The sequence below is a fragment of the Rhinolophus sinicus genome, linkage group LG15 (assembly GCF_036562045.2).
Source record: "Rhinolophus sinicus isolate RSC01 linkage group LG15, ASM3656204v1, whole genome shotgun sequence".
Classification (NCBI taxonomy): domain Eukaryota; kingdom Metazoa; phylum Chordata; class Mammalia; order Chiroptera; family Rhinolophidae; genus Rhinolophus; species Rhinolophus sinicus.
In genome coordinates this window covers 7,050,611-7,066,985 of record NC_133764.1, presented here as the reverse complement: position 1 = coordinate 7,066,985, position 16,375 = coordinate 7,050,611, and the positions used below count along the sequence as shown (strand labels likewise).

The 16,375-nt window shown below is 38.8% G+C and overlaps 1 protein-coding gene across 5 annotated transcripts in view; it reads left to right on the top strand.

The window, feature by feature from the left end:
• Window positions 1–16,375, top strand: part of MAP2K4 (mitogen-activated protein kinase kinase 4) — a 115,699-nt gene that overhangs the window by 18,837 nt on the left and 80,487 nt on the right. For 2 of the 5 annotated variants that reach the window (XM_074320702.1, XM_074320700.1), the window contains one exon: window positions 14,601–14,703. In XM_074320702.1, the coding sequence (XP_074176803.1) occupies window positions 14,601–14,703 (103 nt within the window). Of the gene's footprint in view, window positions 1–12,161; window positions 12,198–14,600; window positions 14,704–16,375 lie in introns of all 5 variants that reach the window. The other 3 variants (XM_074320699.1, XM_074320698.1, XM_074320701.1) reach the window with 3 other exon arrangements.

Sequence of the window (16,375 nt, the reverse complement as noted above, 5' to 3'; positions counted from 1 at the left end):
TTTTGCTTGAGAAAGAAAATGAATTGGCAAATTAGATCTACTAAGGAATACAGATAAAACCCACAATTGAGATGTCTGAGTGAAAAGTATTTGTCTTAAAGGTGTTAAATCGAAAACTTAACCTTGGATTATTCATTAATTCAAGAATTATTTGAATTCTTGTGATACGTCAAGTGCAATTATATCTAATTTACAGTGGTCAGAAATCATCCAGATGAATACTTAGGTTCTGAATGTGAAGAATGCGTATGTTCAAATGTTGAGTGTGTTCCTGAAAAAAGGAAGGGGTTATTGTATAAATATAGTATGCTGGTGATGACTAGTCAAAAGTTATATGGTGGTTTTTCTTTTTTGTCCTTCTGCAGTTATTAAATTATTGCTAAACTATTGATGGTGTTTTAGAATTGGGGAAGTCATCTTTGAAATAAAGCTTTCCTTCTGTTTTAGGTAGTGCCAGCTACTGTAACAATGCTTATCTTCCACTGCTTCACAGCAGTAAATATCTCATACATTTATTTGAGTGCAGGTTTTGTCCAGCCATCAGTACAAATGGTCAGTAAAATTGAGCCTTATTGTCATTTAAAGGTGCCATTTAGTGATAAAAGTTTACATGAAGGCTTTCTAGATTATTTTACTGAATTAAAATATGGGCAAAGTTATATATAACAACAAAATTGATTCCTTCTTTTGCCTTTGTGGATTCCTAAGGGCATATGGTGAAAAGCAGGTTATTATAGGTAAAGTTTTATATGGTGGTGTGAAGTATTTGCTTTGAGCATAAGCTAATTAGGCAGTAGGGTGAGGGAGTGAAGTCATCTCGGAATAAAAAGCTAACTGTGATCCATTGTGGAGCCAAATAGAAAGGAAAAGAAGTAAATAAGACCCTGTTTCTGATTTCCCCGAGCTAGCGTGCTGTGGTCGTGTACGTTCATTCTTTGCTCTAAGACCTTCATGAAATCAAGAGTCTGCCAGGTATTTGAGGACTTCTGGCTTGATAATCTTTGATGATATGTTATATCTGTTTATACATTGACTGTTGATATATGATAGAGAAAAATATATCCATAAGAGATGTCTTTTCACTTTATCTCTAATTGAATTGGAGTATTTTTCACCTGTTTTTAGGCTTGCTTATAGGTTTGGATAGTGTAAATAATCAATTCAAGTATTAATGGAAGTAAAAGATTTATTTCTTGAAACTGACTTCTGTTGCCTTTAGGAAATCTTAATATTTTTTACTTTTCAGTATTTCAAATACTGACACTCGGGTGTTTCCTGACACCAACTGGGTGTTCAACAATTCAATTCTATTCTGACACTATCTACCTGAAATTACCATCAGATCAGATCTCACAGGTTAAAGGGTTCAGCGCCACAAAACTGCCCCCACTTCAGATGCAGCTGCAAATGTGGTTCCCAGGCTATTCACACTTCTGCTTGGCTGACTACAAATTAGAGGGTTCCTTACCACCCTCCCCACCCTACCCCCGCCCCAAGTTCAGTTATTTCCTAGAACAGGTCACAAAACTCAGAAGACACTTACATTTACCAGTTTACTTTAAAAGATACAACTCAGGAACAGCCACATGGAAAAAGATGCACAGGGGCAGGTGTGGAGAGAGTTGGTGCACAGCTTTCGTGCTCTCTCTGCGTGTGTCAGCCTCCTAGGATTTTGATGTGTTCACCAACCAGGAAGCCCCCCAGGCTCACTGGTTAGGGTTTTTAGCGGGGGTTCATGACCTAGGCAGGACTGATGAAATCATTGGCCATGGTGATTGAACTCAGTCTCCCACCCTTCTTCCCTCAATGGAGTTGAGGGGATGGGACTAAAAGTTATAACCCTCCAATCACTTGATTGGTCACCTGATTGATTTTTCTGGAGACCTACCCCCATCCAGAAGTTTTGTAGGTCCCCCCGCCCCCACCTCATTAATATAAACTCTGGTTAAGTTGAAAAGGGCTTGTTAGACAAAAGACACTCCTATCACTTAGGAAAACCAAGGGTTGCCAGGAACCTGGGAGAAAACTGAATACAGGTTTTCCCCTGCTCTCTGAAATTAGAGCATTTCTGTGACACCTCTCATAAGCTGAAGTGGTATAAAGGGAAGAAGCAATTACCATTATTTTATATGGAAAAATTTTTGTTCAAGTGTTGATTTTTGGGCCTGGGAACACTCGATGTCCTTATTTTGTTCACAATCGAAGTGCGTAAGTATGTCCAGTTTTATGCTAAGCGTAACACCCTCACGAGCTCTCTCAGGCTTTTCTGATACCTTAGGACACATCTTGCTAACGGATGCACAAAATTGAGAAAAAGCGCAGATGCTCACAGACACAGTTAAAAGCTGTGGCGCTTGATGCTGAGATGCTGAGGGTAGGTCCCAGGAGGAACCTGGCGGCCACTCTCGCTGCTCGGTGTGGGCAGCCGCTATAAGGGCTTCCTGCAAAACAAACACTGAATGCGATTTTCTCTTAACCTTTTTTCGTAAAAGTGAAAATCCACTCTGGAATTCTTTCAGTTACTAATGTAGGTCTTTAGCAAAAGTGAAGTGGCGTAATACAAACTTTCAAAAACTGTATACATATAAAAAATGTATTTTTCATATCACAAAACTATAGCAAAACTACCTTGCACGCAGTAGATCCATCCATAGCTTTGAATCTGTAAGGTTTCTAGGATGGCTCACATATACTTCGCCTGGAAAGACCAGTGGGTACCTAATATCATTTCGGCCAGCAGATGGTGGATTTTCTGTTGTGAAAAGGATCTACATGCCCTGTCTTCTCGGACCAAAGGGGCATCTTCACTGTGATGCTAAATTCCCTTTTTTTTTTACAGCTTTCTTTTTCCTAATCGACTTGCTAATGAAGTTTATATAAGATTACTTAGCTGAGTTAATTATTTATGACAGGTAGGAATCCTCATTGGTATTTTTGTCAGATAAGGGAAAAATTAACGTTTGATGAAATTCTGGCTTTATTGTGTGGTTAATAGTATTATTCTAAGTAAACTTTTCAAGAAGGAGAAGTTGAATCTGGTTGTTTTGGTAGCTCCTGAATTTGGGTGCCGCTGCGAATATGTTACCTGTCCGCTGAAATACAGATCTCCTTGCCCTGTGGCTCCGAGCCACTTACTAGAGCTCTAGGTCAGTGGCCCTTAGCCAGGAATGGCCCGGTGTTTCCTTCGTTGTGTTGTACAGATGTTCTTTTCTCCACATCACGGCACATATAAAAAAGGTTTGAAGCACTGATCGAAAAATCTGATGGTATAGTTAGAAAAATGGTTAATCTACTTATTTTACTGATGGGTGATGGAAAGTGAAAATGGTGATGGTAGGATGTTGTGGGTTTACCAAGCAGGGAAAATAAATGGACCCAACACCAGTGGGCACTTGGTTCCTTGCTGGATGGAGTTCAAGCAAGCCGTCCTGAGAATATCTGCTGTGTGACATGTGCCTCTGCCTTGGCGGTGAGGTTGGCTGGAAGCCACTGCAGGGTTCTGGGGTATTGCTGAAAATCGGAACGAGCCTTGTGACATTTCTTGACACAGCTTTCATAAGTTTGTGTATTATGTGCCTCGTCCCACTAGAAAGATAGCTGTCAAAAAGTAAGAGTCAGTTATATGGATGGTTTTCCAGAAATCCTCATATTTTGCTATTCGTGCATGGTGAGACAGTAACTTAGAACTTTGGGGGAGCTGATGAGGAGTTTAATTAGAATGTTGAGGGGTCTGATTGGGAGGTGGAAATCACTGTATGGCCTACACATCACAGAAGAAGGGATCCCATTGACCATTCTGCATAGAAAGTTTTGTTGGAGTTGATCAACATGGCGTTTGTGTCTCACTTGTCTTCATGGGGCCCCTGTTGATTTGATCACAAATTTGAGGCGTACATGCCCTCAGAGAACATAAATGCCCTGTGTTTGAGGCATTGCATGGATTTAAAAGTGTTCTGAGTACCAGGGCAAGGTGCTGAGTACCTTTACCAACTTGCTGTGCCGCGACCGTTCCCCCTTCCTGGCTAGAACTCTCAGCAGCATGTGGCCACAGTGCTTCTGCGTGAGTGGAACCCACGCGGTGTGTGGCAGGTTAGGCCTTTCTCAGTGATGGTTGTGAGGGTGATGGTGTAAAGGGGACGCTAAACAAGCTGCAGATAAATGAAGAGCTCAGAGGTATCAGCACGTTCTTCCTCTTCTGCCCTGACCTGGGGGGAGATTGTGTTGACGGGAATGGCTGCCACCTTTTGGGTTTCCATTTGGAACCTTCTCAGGGTGGGTGTGTAACTGCAATTCCAACGCTTTAGATTCCCATGGAGCCTGTACTTGCACAATTCTTGGAGCATGGTGTTGGGGAGGATTGTGTTGGACAAGCTTCTCCTATTTTGTTGGCGATTAAAATATTATTAAATTAAGCTGATCCGTATACCTTCAAAAACCTCAAAAGATACCATTTGTGAAATATTACAAAATGATAGGCGTATGGAAATATCCAAGTTACATTATTTTTGTATTTTTAGGGCCATTTTTTAAAAATTGTTTTCTAGGCCTCAGTAAGATTGGTCCCTTTCAGAAAGCTTTGGTGTGAGAAGCAAAGAGATTATAACTAAAACAGAAACAATAAATGCATACCGTAGAAAAACTGAAACAGAAAAGTAGCAAAAGAAAAAAAAAATCACATTCTAGCACCTTGAGTTAATCACCAGTGATATAAATTATACTCACATATGCTTTACTAAAATGATTATTACACACATGCCTTATCACCCAATTAAAAACCCCTTGCTATTTATTAATATTTTCTGATGTCAGTATTTTATTGATTGATTGATTGATTGATTTACCGTGTTTCCTGGAAAATAAGACCGGGTCTTATATTAATTTTTGCTCCAAAAGATGCATTAGGGCTTATGTTCAGGGGATGTCATCCTGAAAAATCGTGCTAGGGCTTATTTTCTGGTTAGGTCTTATTTTCGGGGAAACATGGTATTTATTTGGTATTCCAGTTATGGATGTACTGTAATTTTTATAACTGATATAATGTAACTATCACTACTTTGAGTAACTTGATTTGCATATTCTTTAACTTTTGAAAGGGTGTAAATTCTTAGGAATGGAGTTACTGGGTTAATTGTAAGGACATTTTAAGATATTTGCTAGATATTGCTCTCTTAGAAAGTGGAACAATTTATATTCCTATTAGTAATTTGCTTGTTCATTCATTTGCCTGTGTTCATTTGTTTACGGAACAAATGTTAGGAATTTATGGGTCAGGCATAATTCTAGGCATTGAGGCACATGAGAAATGGAGTTTCTGCCCTCCTGGAGCCCAGGGTGCCCTGGAGAAGGCAGATACCAAATGACTACAAATAGACGTCAAAGTGCAGCTGTGATAAGTTCAGAAGAGGCTGCCCACTTCCTCTTACCCTTGTGAACATTGATGTTGGGATTCTTTTTACTTCTGTGTGGTATTAAAGGCAAAAGTGCAATTTTAATTTTTTGGATAACCGGAAGAATTTGATGATTATTTCATGCTAATGGTTTATTTGTATTCTTTCTTTTGTCAAGTACCTGTTTGTGTTCTTTATTTTCTAATTGGGATATGTGCTGTCCTACGCATTCGTGAGGCCCTTCTGTTCCCCTCCGTATTTCTTCAGTGCGTCATTTCAGAAGGCAGTGACTTCAGCGGGGGCTATGAAGTTCAGACAAAGGTTTTTTACTTTTTGCCCCTCATTGAACCTGGAGCCCTCCACAGGAGAACCTGGGGCCATGGAGATTCAAAGCCAAGATTCTGCTCCACAGAATCTGCTTGATTCCATGTGCATGACTGTGGATGCCTCAAGTCCTGTTTATGTCAGTGAAGCCTTGGCTTCTGTGCTGTGTTGGTAATCCCAGCAGGGCTTCCGCATTAGGCAGCTCCCTGGGCGTTTTGGAGGAGTTTGGACTTGGCCAGTTTAGCCTGAGGAATTATATTTGCTTGCTGGTCTCCAAGTGATGCTGTTGGCTTTAATGAATTGCTAGCTCAACGGTGTGGCCACCTATATAGAAACCCATAATAATGACCGTGTGCGTAATTGAGTTAAAATCACTAGTGATCATAGAGGGGCTCATATAATCAACGTCAGAGTTGATGGTTAGCTGAATTGGAGAATGAAGAACCAATTAGGAGTTTCTAATATTAGGTTTGGAAGGATTTTAGGGCAAATTGTGAGCTTCATTCCGTGAAACTTGATAAACTCCCCATTTTACTATGATAGAAAATGAGTTAAAAATTTTTTTTCTGATTGAATGATCAATTTGGGAGCTAGTTTGGGGCTTGTAAGCCTTCAAATTATCCATGAAGACTTCTGTTAACCAGACAAGAGCCTTTTAGTCAAATACGGTGTACAACAAGTAGCATGATGCTTTTGCCTTTGTCTGGAGTCTGGAAGATTCTGCTAGGAGCTGTTATGCTTTTGTGCCAAAGCAGTACCCCTTCCGGAACTGATGGGGAAATAACAGAATCCTTGATATTCCAGGTTTAAAAAAAAACAACCTTTCTACCCAGGAAGAAGACTATGAATCATCTGCCAGAGGTCAGGAATGCAGAGAGAGAATTATTTCGGTTCTTTCTTTGGCAGCTGAGCCTCTGAGGCCTGAGCTTGTCAACTGAAGAAAACGTGTAACATTTAGGAAGCATAGAGCGGTGTTCCTGAAGTACCACCCTGGTACAGGACCTCACCATCATAAACCTCGACATAATTGATAATAAAAGCTGGGGGAAAATGAATGACAATGGCTGACACTGGTAAACATACTGCCACCTTTCCTCTTCCCAAGGCCCCTCTGAGGAAGGTGATGTTAATCTCATTTGGCAGGAATGGGACTCAGGCAGAGAGATGAACCTACTTCCCCAAGAGAATATGTGTACAGCTAGTAAGTAGCAGAGCTGAGACCGAAAGCTAGCGAAACTGGCTCTGCCTCTCTGTTGTCCTTTCTGGTTTCTAATTGAGCACCATTGGGATGGATGCTGGATTTGGAAAGGAATAGTGATTTTTATGGGACAGTAGTTTAAATGAATCTACAAAGCAAAATGAATTTCTTTCTTGTTGTTGATAGGTTTTGAAAGGTATCAGAGTAGTTCCCAGTTTTTCATAGCTACCATTGACCAGCTGTTGTATTTTTAAGGTCTGTTCATCCTCACACCACAGCAGTGTTGCCAAATAGGGGATTGTTTGTATCGTAGTTTTACAGGTGTGTCAATGACTAGAGCACAGAAATCCCCATTTTTGTGCTTCCAGTGTCTCAGTGGTGATCACTTAGCATCAAGCAAAAACAATTTCCTTCCTGTCCCTGTCCCTGAGCTTCCTGCTGCCGCACTCCTTTTTAATGTTGACAGGATGCCAAACAACACCGTCTCTGTGCCTAGGTCAGCTGCCTTTTCTTTTTGTCTCCACTGCTCTACACACTAGCTTGTGTATAATTGTGACATTTGTGCGCCTATTTCTATGTAAATTGTTATATTGGATTTCCCCCAAATCCATCTCACACAGGCGGTTCAAAATGTGTTAAAAGCGGCTATTGGCATATTTACTTGGTTTCTTAAACTCAGAACACAGACCAGTTTCCAGAATGCTTAGCTGCATAGCTGATGAATAAGTGTTTTATTTTTTGATGGGAGTTCAAAGTTCTAAGTGAGATTTATGAATTTTTGGAAATTGCTCACGTATCAAAGGCTGGAGGAGGGACGGGGCAATGTAACATTAGCTGTTAGTAGCTCATGTAATGCTTGGAGTGCCTGAGATTGCAAGACTAGGACAGATCTGACAAAGCTTCCCATTTCTTCTAATTCCAAGTCTAACATCCTCTCTTATTCTCTTGAACTTATGAAATGAATTAGGGCACTCATCACTTAATAATTTCAGCAGAAAAGGGAATGAAAGTAAGTTCTTGTCTGCCACTTCATTTCCTCATTTCTGAAATTGTTTGAATATAAAGTTGCATATTTGGAATTGTATGTTCCTCATTTCATAACTAGTGCTTACAAACAATTAAAAAAGTTGTTCTGGATTCTCTTTCTGTTTTGAAAACGAGGTACTGAGAATTAGAGCCAAGGGAGAAATGAGAATTTAAGGCAGTCCTTTATGCTCTGAGTACCTGTGGGTCACTCACCAGTATCTTTGAAGGGGTTACATGAGTGACTTGCTTTGTACTTCAAGTTCTCACTTTTCCCTCCGTTTCATTCTAAGGAATTCCCTATGGTGGTGGCAGTGGGTGTTCCTTAAGAGGGAGTGATTCTGATTACCTCTTTTTTTTCTTTTAAATTAAAGTTTATTGGGGTGACAATGATTAGTCAAGTTACATAGATTTCAGGTGTACAATTCTGTAATACATCATCTATATATCACATTGTGTGTTCACCACCCAGGGTCAGTTCTCTTTCCATCACCATATTGATCCCCTTTACCTTCACCTGCCATCCTCCTCCCCCCTTACCCTCTGGTAACCACTAAACTATTGTCTGTGTCTATGAGTTTTTGTTTCTTCATTTGTTTGTCTTGTTCTTTTGTTGTTTTCAGTTTTATATACCACTTATCAGTGAAATCATATGGTTTTCAACTTTTTCTGTCCGACTTATTTCGTTCAGCATAAGAATCTCAAAATCCATCCATGTTATCGCAAATGGTACTATTTCATCTTTTCTTATGCAAAATAGTATTCTGTTGTGTATATGTACCACAACTTCTTTACCAATCATCCGTCGAAGGATACTTTGGTTGTTTCCATGTCTTGGCCACTGTAAATAAAGCTGCAATGAACATGGGAGCACATATATCTTTACAGATAAATGTTTTCAGAATTTTTGGTAGATACACAGGAGAGGGTTTGCTGGGTCATATGGTAATTCTATTCTTAATTTTTTGAGGAACCTCCACCCTGCCTTCCATAGCGGCTACTCTGATTGCTTTTAGGTTATTCCTACCTAGCGCCTTTGGCCTGTGAAGGAACCTCCACCCTGCCTTCCATAGCGGCTACTCTGATTGCTTTTAGGTTATTCCTACCTAGCGCCTTTGGCCTGTGAGTAGTGGTGTAAAAGAGCAACTGATTTTCTTGATTCTGTTTGTTAGTGGTAGTTCTGCTGCTCTCCCTTGAGCTCGCTCACAGGCTGCATTTAGCTAGTAGGTCTAGTGGGGCCAACTAAGCTCAGCTGGGGTGGCTGGGACTTCTGGACCTCTCGCTCCATATGGTCCTTTGTCATCAAGGAAGCTGGACTGAAATGCTTTACGTTCAGACTCCGTAGCTTTCCACGACGGTGAAAGTACAAGCCGCAAGGCCTCATGCAGCTTAGCTTTGGAAGTCATTAAACATCCCTTCTGCTGTATTCTCTGGTCAAAGCGAGCCCCAAGGCCAGCCCAGCTCTAAGAGGTGGGGAGATAGGGCAGCAAAGTTACATTGCAAAGTGGTAAGGACACAGGAACCTGTGACTCCTTGGTGGCTATTTTTGTAACAATCTACCGTATAACCCACAGTGATCCATTAGTATTGTATTAAAAGTGCCATCCTCTAGAGGCAGCTGTTACGTAGCACAGCTCTTTCCGTGATCTTCACTACCATCAACAATAAGGGCTTCACTATTACTGTTTCAGGTTTGGTGTTGAAGATCTGTAGATTCCATTCTTACAGGCTGGGTGGGAGGATTCTGGTTCTCGCATTCTGACCATAAGGGTAACAGAAGCCCACTCGGTTGTATGAGAGGGTAGTGCAATGTTGATTAAAAAACAATCTACTAATTCTAATTCCATAAGTATTTGTTGAACTGTTATTTTGCTCATGTTACCTGTTACAGCTGATTTGCAGAGCTCAAAGATAAATCAAGATAGTTAAACATTGAGAACAGAATTATTCACAATTTGATGATGGGGACAGCCTTGCGGAGGATGGGAGAGGGTTACAAGATGGACCAGTGTAAACAGTATGCCTCTGAGGACAGACTGGTTTTGATGTTTTTGACAACTATAAATAATGCTTCTTCTTAATGAACAATGAGGAAATGACACCTTTTCCTCGTCTGGAAGGTGAAGGAGAGATGCTTTTGGTGGCGTAGGTCCTCGTCCATATTTGAGCGGTAGACTCTCAGCTGCCCTTGGTGGATCTTTGGCCAAGGTTGAACTTGATCAACTCCTGAGCCAGCTTCGCTGATTGTAGAAAGTGATGTTAAAGGTTTGTGTTGCTTGAGAAGATAGTAGAGGGAGAATATTCACGGCTCTTTTTCATCTTGCTGAAGGCTAAATAAAGCTGAAAGATGTCTTCCTTCCAACTTCAATCTTTTGTGAGCCTGTGAGTTGCTCTGTGCTCAGAATTACAGTAAAAGATATTCCTAGGCCTTAGTGAGTAGATATGCTCGGACACATTCTTGTTCTTCAGAAGCATTGTTCTGAGTGTTCTTAAAGATCCCATGCTTGGGGATGCGTCTCATGAGAACTCTGAGGAAGAAATTGTGTTAGATGATGTGGACAGAGCTGTTGAAATGGTACCGGGTGTTCGGGGAGAGCTTCGGGGTGCTGTGGAGATGGATCCCCTCAGTCCTTGGCCTGCCTGAGTGGGGCGTAGGCTGCTGAGCACCTAGGCCAGCCTCCGGGCCAGCTGTGAGTCTTGTGTTCCCAGTGTCTTGAACAGATGTCCTCGTTTTCTCTCAGCCACAACATGAAAAATGTAGGCAGTATCGCCCTGAAGGATATAGCAGTGCTTTGGAAACGTGGCGGGATGAGGACAGGTACTGGTTTTCTCATCAGTCAGGATGCTTGGTTGCAAACAACAGAAACTTATTCTAGCTAATTTAACCTGCACTTGAGTTGTCTGGGGCTGTCCATGTCAGATTTATTCCCAGATCAATAAACGTTTGAAAGCATTTTCTCTGTCAGGCACTGAACTTAGGTTTTAAGTTTACAAAGACAATATTTTCTCATAGGAAAGAAAATCTCTCCTGCCATATAAATAATTTAAGTAGATTGATCATGCCTGGTTTCTGCCCTGTTGTAGATAAAGAGGAGGGTTGTTTATCTCTGTTGATTGGTTAGGAATTGGTTATTTGGTGTCAGCCTCACCAAAGGAGGAATTATAATCACAAATTTATAATCTTTCTTGATTGATTACTTTTAACCCTGTTGTACAAAGATTTTAATTCCTGTCAGCGTCTAACAATCTGCATAGGCCAGCTGTGGTATCATTTCTTTCCTTATACCCTTTGCTCGCTGTGGAAGTTGTGCGGGCTTTTGAAAAAAGTCCATATTGATCTAATGTCCTATTTGTAGTTTTGTCATTAAAACTATCTGACTACATGGTGACAGGTTGCCCTTAGGGTTTAGTTTTGGGAGCCCTTGAGAAAGACCAGTCCTAAAGAGGTTCTTAGAGAAAGCTAATTGGAGGAGAGATGTTTAAAAAACAAAACAAACAACGGCTCATGCCTACAGATCAGCAACAGCTAGCCAGAAATAGCCCTTGAAAGCATTGTAAAAGTTGCCTCTTTCTACCCCTTTCCTGAATCTCACCTTAGGTTGACTTTCTGGGGTGTTCCTTTTCCTCCTCAAGACTGCCTTGTGGGTTCACGTTAAACTGATCATCATTTGGCGAGTTGGGGTACACTGCTGAGAACAGGCCATGGAGCTGGATCTTACTTGAAACCTCCTGGCACCAGTTTTAGGCTCTGAGTCATCTTTGCTTACAGAGGCTTTTAAGTTTTATAGAATTATTTAGTATATTCTAGTAGTGAAAGATCAGACTACAGTACTTGCATAGTTTTCAAGTTAGTTGCAGATATTTCTGAAGTGTAGAGTGTGTTTAAATCTGATTTATGGAAGTTAAGTCACATTCTGTTAACACACGTGCGTGCTTGTTTGTGCAGTAAATGTCCTTTAAAGACCACAGTTTATTTTTGTTTAAATGTGAATGTAATGCTGAAAAGGAATCTCTGTGTGTGTTTTATGTATAAATATTTGTTTTCAATAAAACAGTTTGAGTAAGTTTTTATTGTAGTAATAGATTTTATTTGCCTGCAGAGGTTAGCTACTGTCCCTTCAAATTGGGCTTTTGTAGAAATGGCCAATTTGGGTGTTTTTCTTTGGATAGTTTTCACAATGATTCTTTGTTCACTTACTGTCCTGCATTTGATCTTACTCTTTTATCAGTTTTTCACCATATACAGATCATGGATGATGTACCGGGTAGGTGTTCAGCGTTTGATTTGGGGAGTTTGTGGGCATTGTGCTTATTCAAATTTATGATTACAAAAGTCCTTAACTTAATTTTACCATATAAAGTAACATTCATAGGTTCCAGGGATTAGGACCTGGTATCTTTGGGGGCCACTATTTAGTCTGCCTTCTGGCCCCCAAATATTCACATCTGCCCCACATGCAAAATACATTTACCCTACTCCAGTGTCCCTAAAATTCTTAACTCGTAGCATCAGGTCAAATCCAGCTCTCACGTAGGCAGCATCAGCTCAGCAGTTCCGAGTCTCATCACCAAAGTCCTCTCGATCAGGTATGTGGGCGAGACTCTGAGTGTGATCCATTTGACACAAAATTCCTTTCTCTCTCTGAACCTAGAAACAAGAAGACAAGTTATCTGTCTGTTTCCAAAATGCACTGGTGGGTTAGGCATTGGATAAAATTGAAGGGAGAATAGGAGACAACTGGAGGAAGAAAGGAGTCAGCAGTCCCAAGCAATTTCAGAATCCAGCAGGGGAAATTCCATTAGGTTTCAAGGCCTGGGAATACTCCTCTGCCTTTAAACATTTCCAAAGACAAAGTTCCAAGAAGTAAAAGAATACATTCATTTAAAATTTTTCTTGTATATTGCTAAACCTCTCACCAGAAAAGTTACATCAATTTACTTCTCTACCAACAATGTATGAGTATTGTACTAGTGATTATTTTATCTAGTCATTTTGATTAACATGTTATCATTAAAAAAATATGTATGTATAAAATAAAACCTCTAAACTTTGCCAATTTCACATGAACAAAAATATTAACTGTTTTTGGTGATGGTGCCTTTCATAATTCTTTAATTTTGCTTTACTGTTCATACCCTTGCTAGTTTTTCTATTTTTCTTGATTTGTGTGATATCTTTATTTAGCGTTCCTGATTTTATAAGGATTTTCCCAATTTGAGTTAAAATTTTTGCATTTTAATTTCTTATAGTTTTTTTTGTAATATACAGAATTTGCTTTTTTAATACAGCCAAATATGCCACTTTTCAGAGTACCTTTTGCATGTTTGATTTGAATGTCCTTGCTCTACTTGTTGTCAAACAAAAATCACTTTAAAGTAAATTCTTGGTGTCTGAAAGGCAAATTAAGTGGAAAAATCATGCTGTATTATGCTTATTTCTGAAAACGATGGGTCTGGCCTTGGGAATTCACATAATGCTGTAGAAAGGCCCACCCCTGGGAGCGGATCCAGGAGCCACATCTGTGCTCTTGCCCTGCAGTCTCGTCCAGCGAGTATGGCACACTCAGACTTTCAAACCTCATCGAAAATGCTAGGCTGAGCAGCGTGAGCTGTGTAATAAGTCTTTGAATCCACTGAGGTGGGAAAGTGTTTGGATTGCAGAGATGTTTGAGAAGGTAGAATATGTATAATAAATGGTGAAGAGAGAATGCTGGAAAAAATATGCCTAATATGTACATGAAACCAAGATGTGCTTAGAAATGCTTAAAAACCCAAGTCTGTTACAAAGTTTCTATACACTAGACTCCTAAAGAAATGATTTGTAAGATTTATTGATATAGATAGAAGTATGGTCAGTCAGTAAAGCATGTTATAAAACAGAATTGTGGTGTGATTTTAATTGTAGAGAAAAAAATAATGTCTGTATCTATGTATAGAAAATAGTCTGCAATAGATGATTAGTTTGGGGTAGTTGAATTTATGTTTATATAAATATTTTTTAAAACCGAATATATTTTATAGGTGTATATGTAATATATATTTTTGTTTTATCTCTTTTGAATTTTCTGGCTTTTTCATAATGGACTTGTTCGGTTTGTATAATATAAAATATTGATACCTTCTCCCTCCCCACTCCAAAGAAATTGCTCCAAATAAATGATTATTTGGAATACCCATGCTATTAATTTGAAGTTCACTCTACCATGATATTTTTTAACCCACATGGTTGCAAATGCTTTAGATTCTTCAGTCAGTTGTTTCTATTACATTTGAGGCAAAACTATTTTTATTAAACTAAGGCATTAAAGTATAACATTGGCAAGGTAGAGTTTAGTATTATCCAATATATCTGTTGAGGTAAATGATTTTTATAGTGGTATTTTCATTTGCAAAAGTGTTAGCATCTCTGAACCATATAAACGTGAAATAGTGAGCATTGTTTTCTGTTTCACTGGAACATAATGAATAATTTATGAGTAGTAATAACTTTAGATCATATTATTTACTTTTTCTTAATTCTGAGAAATTCTTTGTTGCCTTTCAAAATATTATATTAACTATATGTTAAAGCCAATTTTTCTGCCTTTTGGTGTGAATTTCTTATGCCCTCAGAATAGTACCTGTTTTATAGTACTTGAAACTTTTACTTTTTATTTGTTATTTCTTAGGTAAACGCAAAGCACTGAAGTTGAATTTTGCAAATCCACCTTTCAAATCTACAGCAAGGTTTACTCTGAATCCCAATCCTACAGGAGTTCAAAACCCACACATGTGAGTATTTCTGGTAATCAAATAAAAGGCTCAACTCAAGCAAAGGTTTTAAAGTTACGGTATTTTGTGAATTTTTTTCAAGTTGAGGGGATGGTATTTCTGTTATTTTTATGGGCCATTTGAAATATTTTTATTTGAACTTAAATAGAAAGGTATTGGTGCTGTAGTCGGAAGTAGGTAAACATACCTTTTTAAAGTGTCCTTGAAGGGAAAAAAATCACTGAAGATCCAGATATATTTATGTCTTTTTAATTTACCTCTCACTGAACTGAGAATATTGTTTATACCTTTCCTTCTGGATTTCCAGTTAAATTGTAAGTGCTATTTAGGTAACTTAACTCTCTCCTGTAGATCTGCACAAACTATCCCCACTGACTAGGTGACAGAATAGATCCCCATTCTTAATAAACTGAATTCCTGAGAGATTTCCATGTCATAGTAAATTGAAAAAATGTATATATGTCAGTGTATAGGCGTCAGTGAATGTTTTAAAAATTTGTTCCCTGAATATTTTTATTAAAAATAGAAATGATGTTATAATGTCTCACTGAAAGTATTAGAAACATGTTAGTTAATTTAAAATAATGCCTCCAGAATAATATTTTACAGAAACCTTTGAATCGAAGTGATACATTAATTAATAATGTCTTTCTCCCCCCGAAAAAACTATCATGAACAGGGTCAAAAGGAGTGGTTTTTACATTTATATTCATGTCCATACAAATAAGTTTCACCTAGTTCTGGTGTTGAGAATTATAAAGCAAGTGGTGGAAAGTGTGATTAAAAAAAACTGTCAGAATACATCATTTTATAGTTTTTAATAATTTCTCAACAATTTGTATTCACACTTTATTATTAGACTACAGATATGTTTATTCTTCCCAAAGAGGCACATTTATTGCTATTTTCTTTTCTTTTGATGTTAGATATGCATTGTATTTGGAAAAAGTAACAGATTGGTAGAAGGATGAGTATCTTGCAGCAGTAGGAGTGCTGAAAATATTTTATTTTGAAAATAGCAGTATCTAGAAGGGAGTAGTGACTACACGTGTGCATCTGCTCTTAATACTTTCACCTATAACCTTGAAGGAAGTGAAAGATAATTTAAATGAAAACTGAAGTAACAGTTTATTTCACTGGGAATGGTGTCTGTCAATTTTATTACACTGGTACTTACCATGAGATTTCTTGTCAGAGCTCAGCCTAGAGTCAGCTTCTCTGAAACATCAAATGGGGCTATGGTATTGAGGAAGGAAACTCTTAGTACTTCTTAGTCAGAGCTCCAGCAGTAAGGAAACACTCTTAAAAGGACCTCCTTCCTCCTTTCCTAGAACTTTTAGTGAAAGCTAGTACAGAACTAATTCTTGAACATAGTCCATTTCTATTATCTTGGTTGCTAGCTGAACCGTATAATTTGAAGTCTAGGAAACAAAGGATGTACAATAATAGCTACACTTAACAGATTTTTCTTCTTTTTAAGCTCCCCCTGCCGACCCCCCCCCCCCCCAAGAAAGACAACCTGACTCATATTTAGAACTGGAAAATCATTCACATATATTTATACCCTGATCCCTCAAGAGTTTTCTCATGTATAGGGGGTTCATGAACAATTTTTTTTTAAATGAACAGTAAACAGGGTGAAAAAAAGCCTTTTCTAACATTTGAGTCAGTC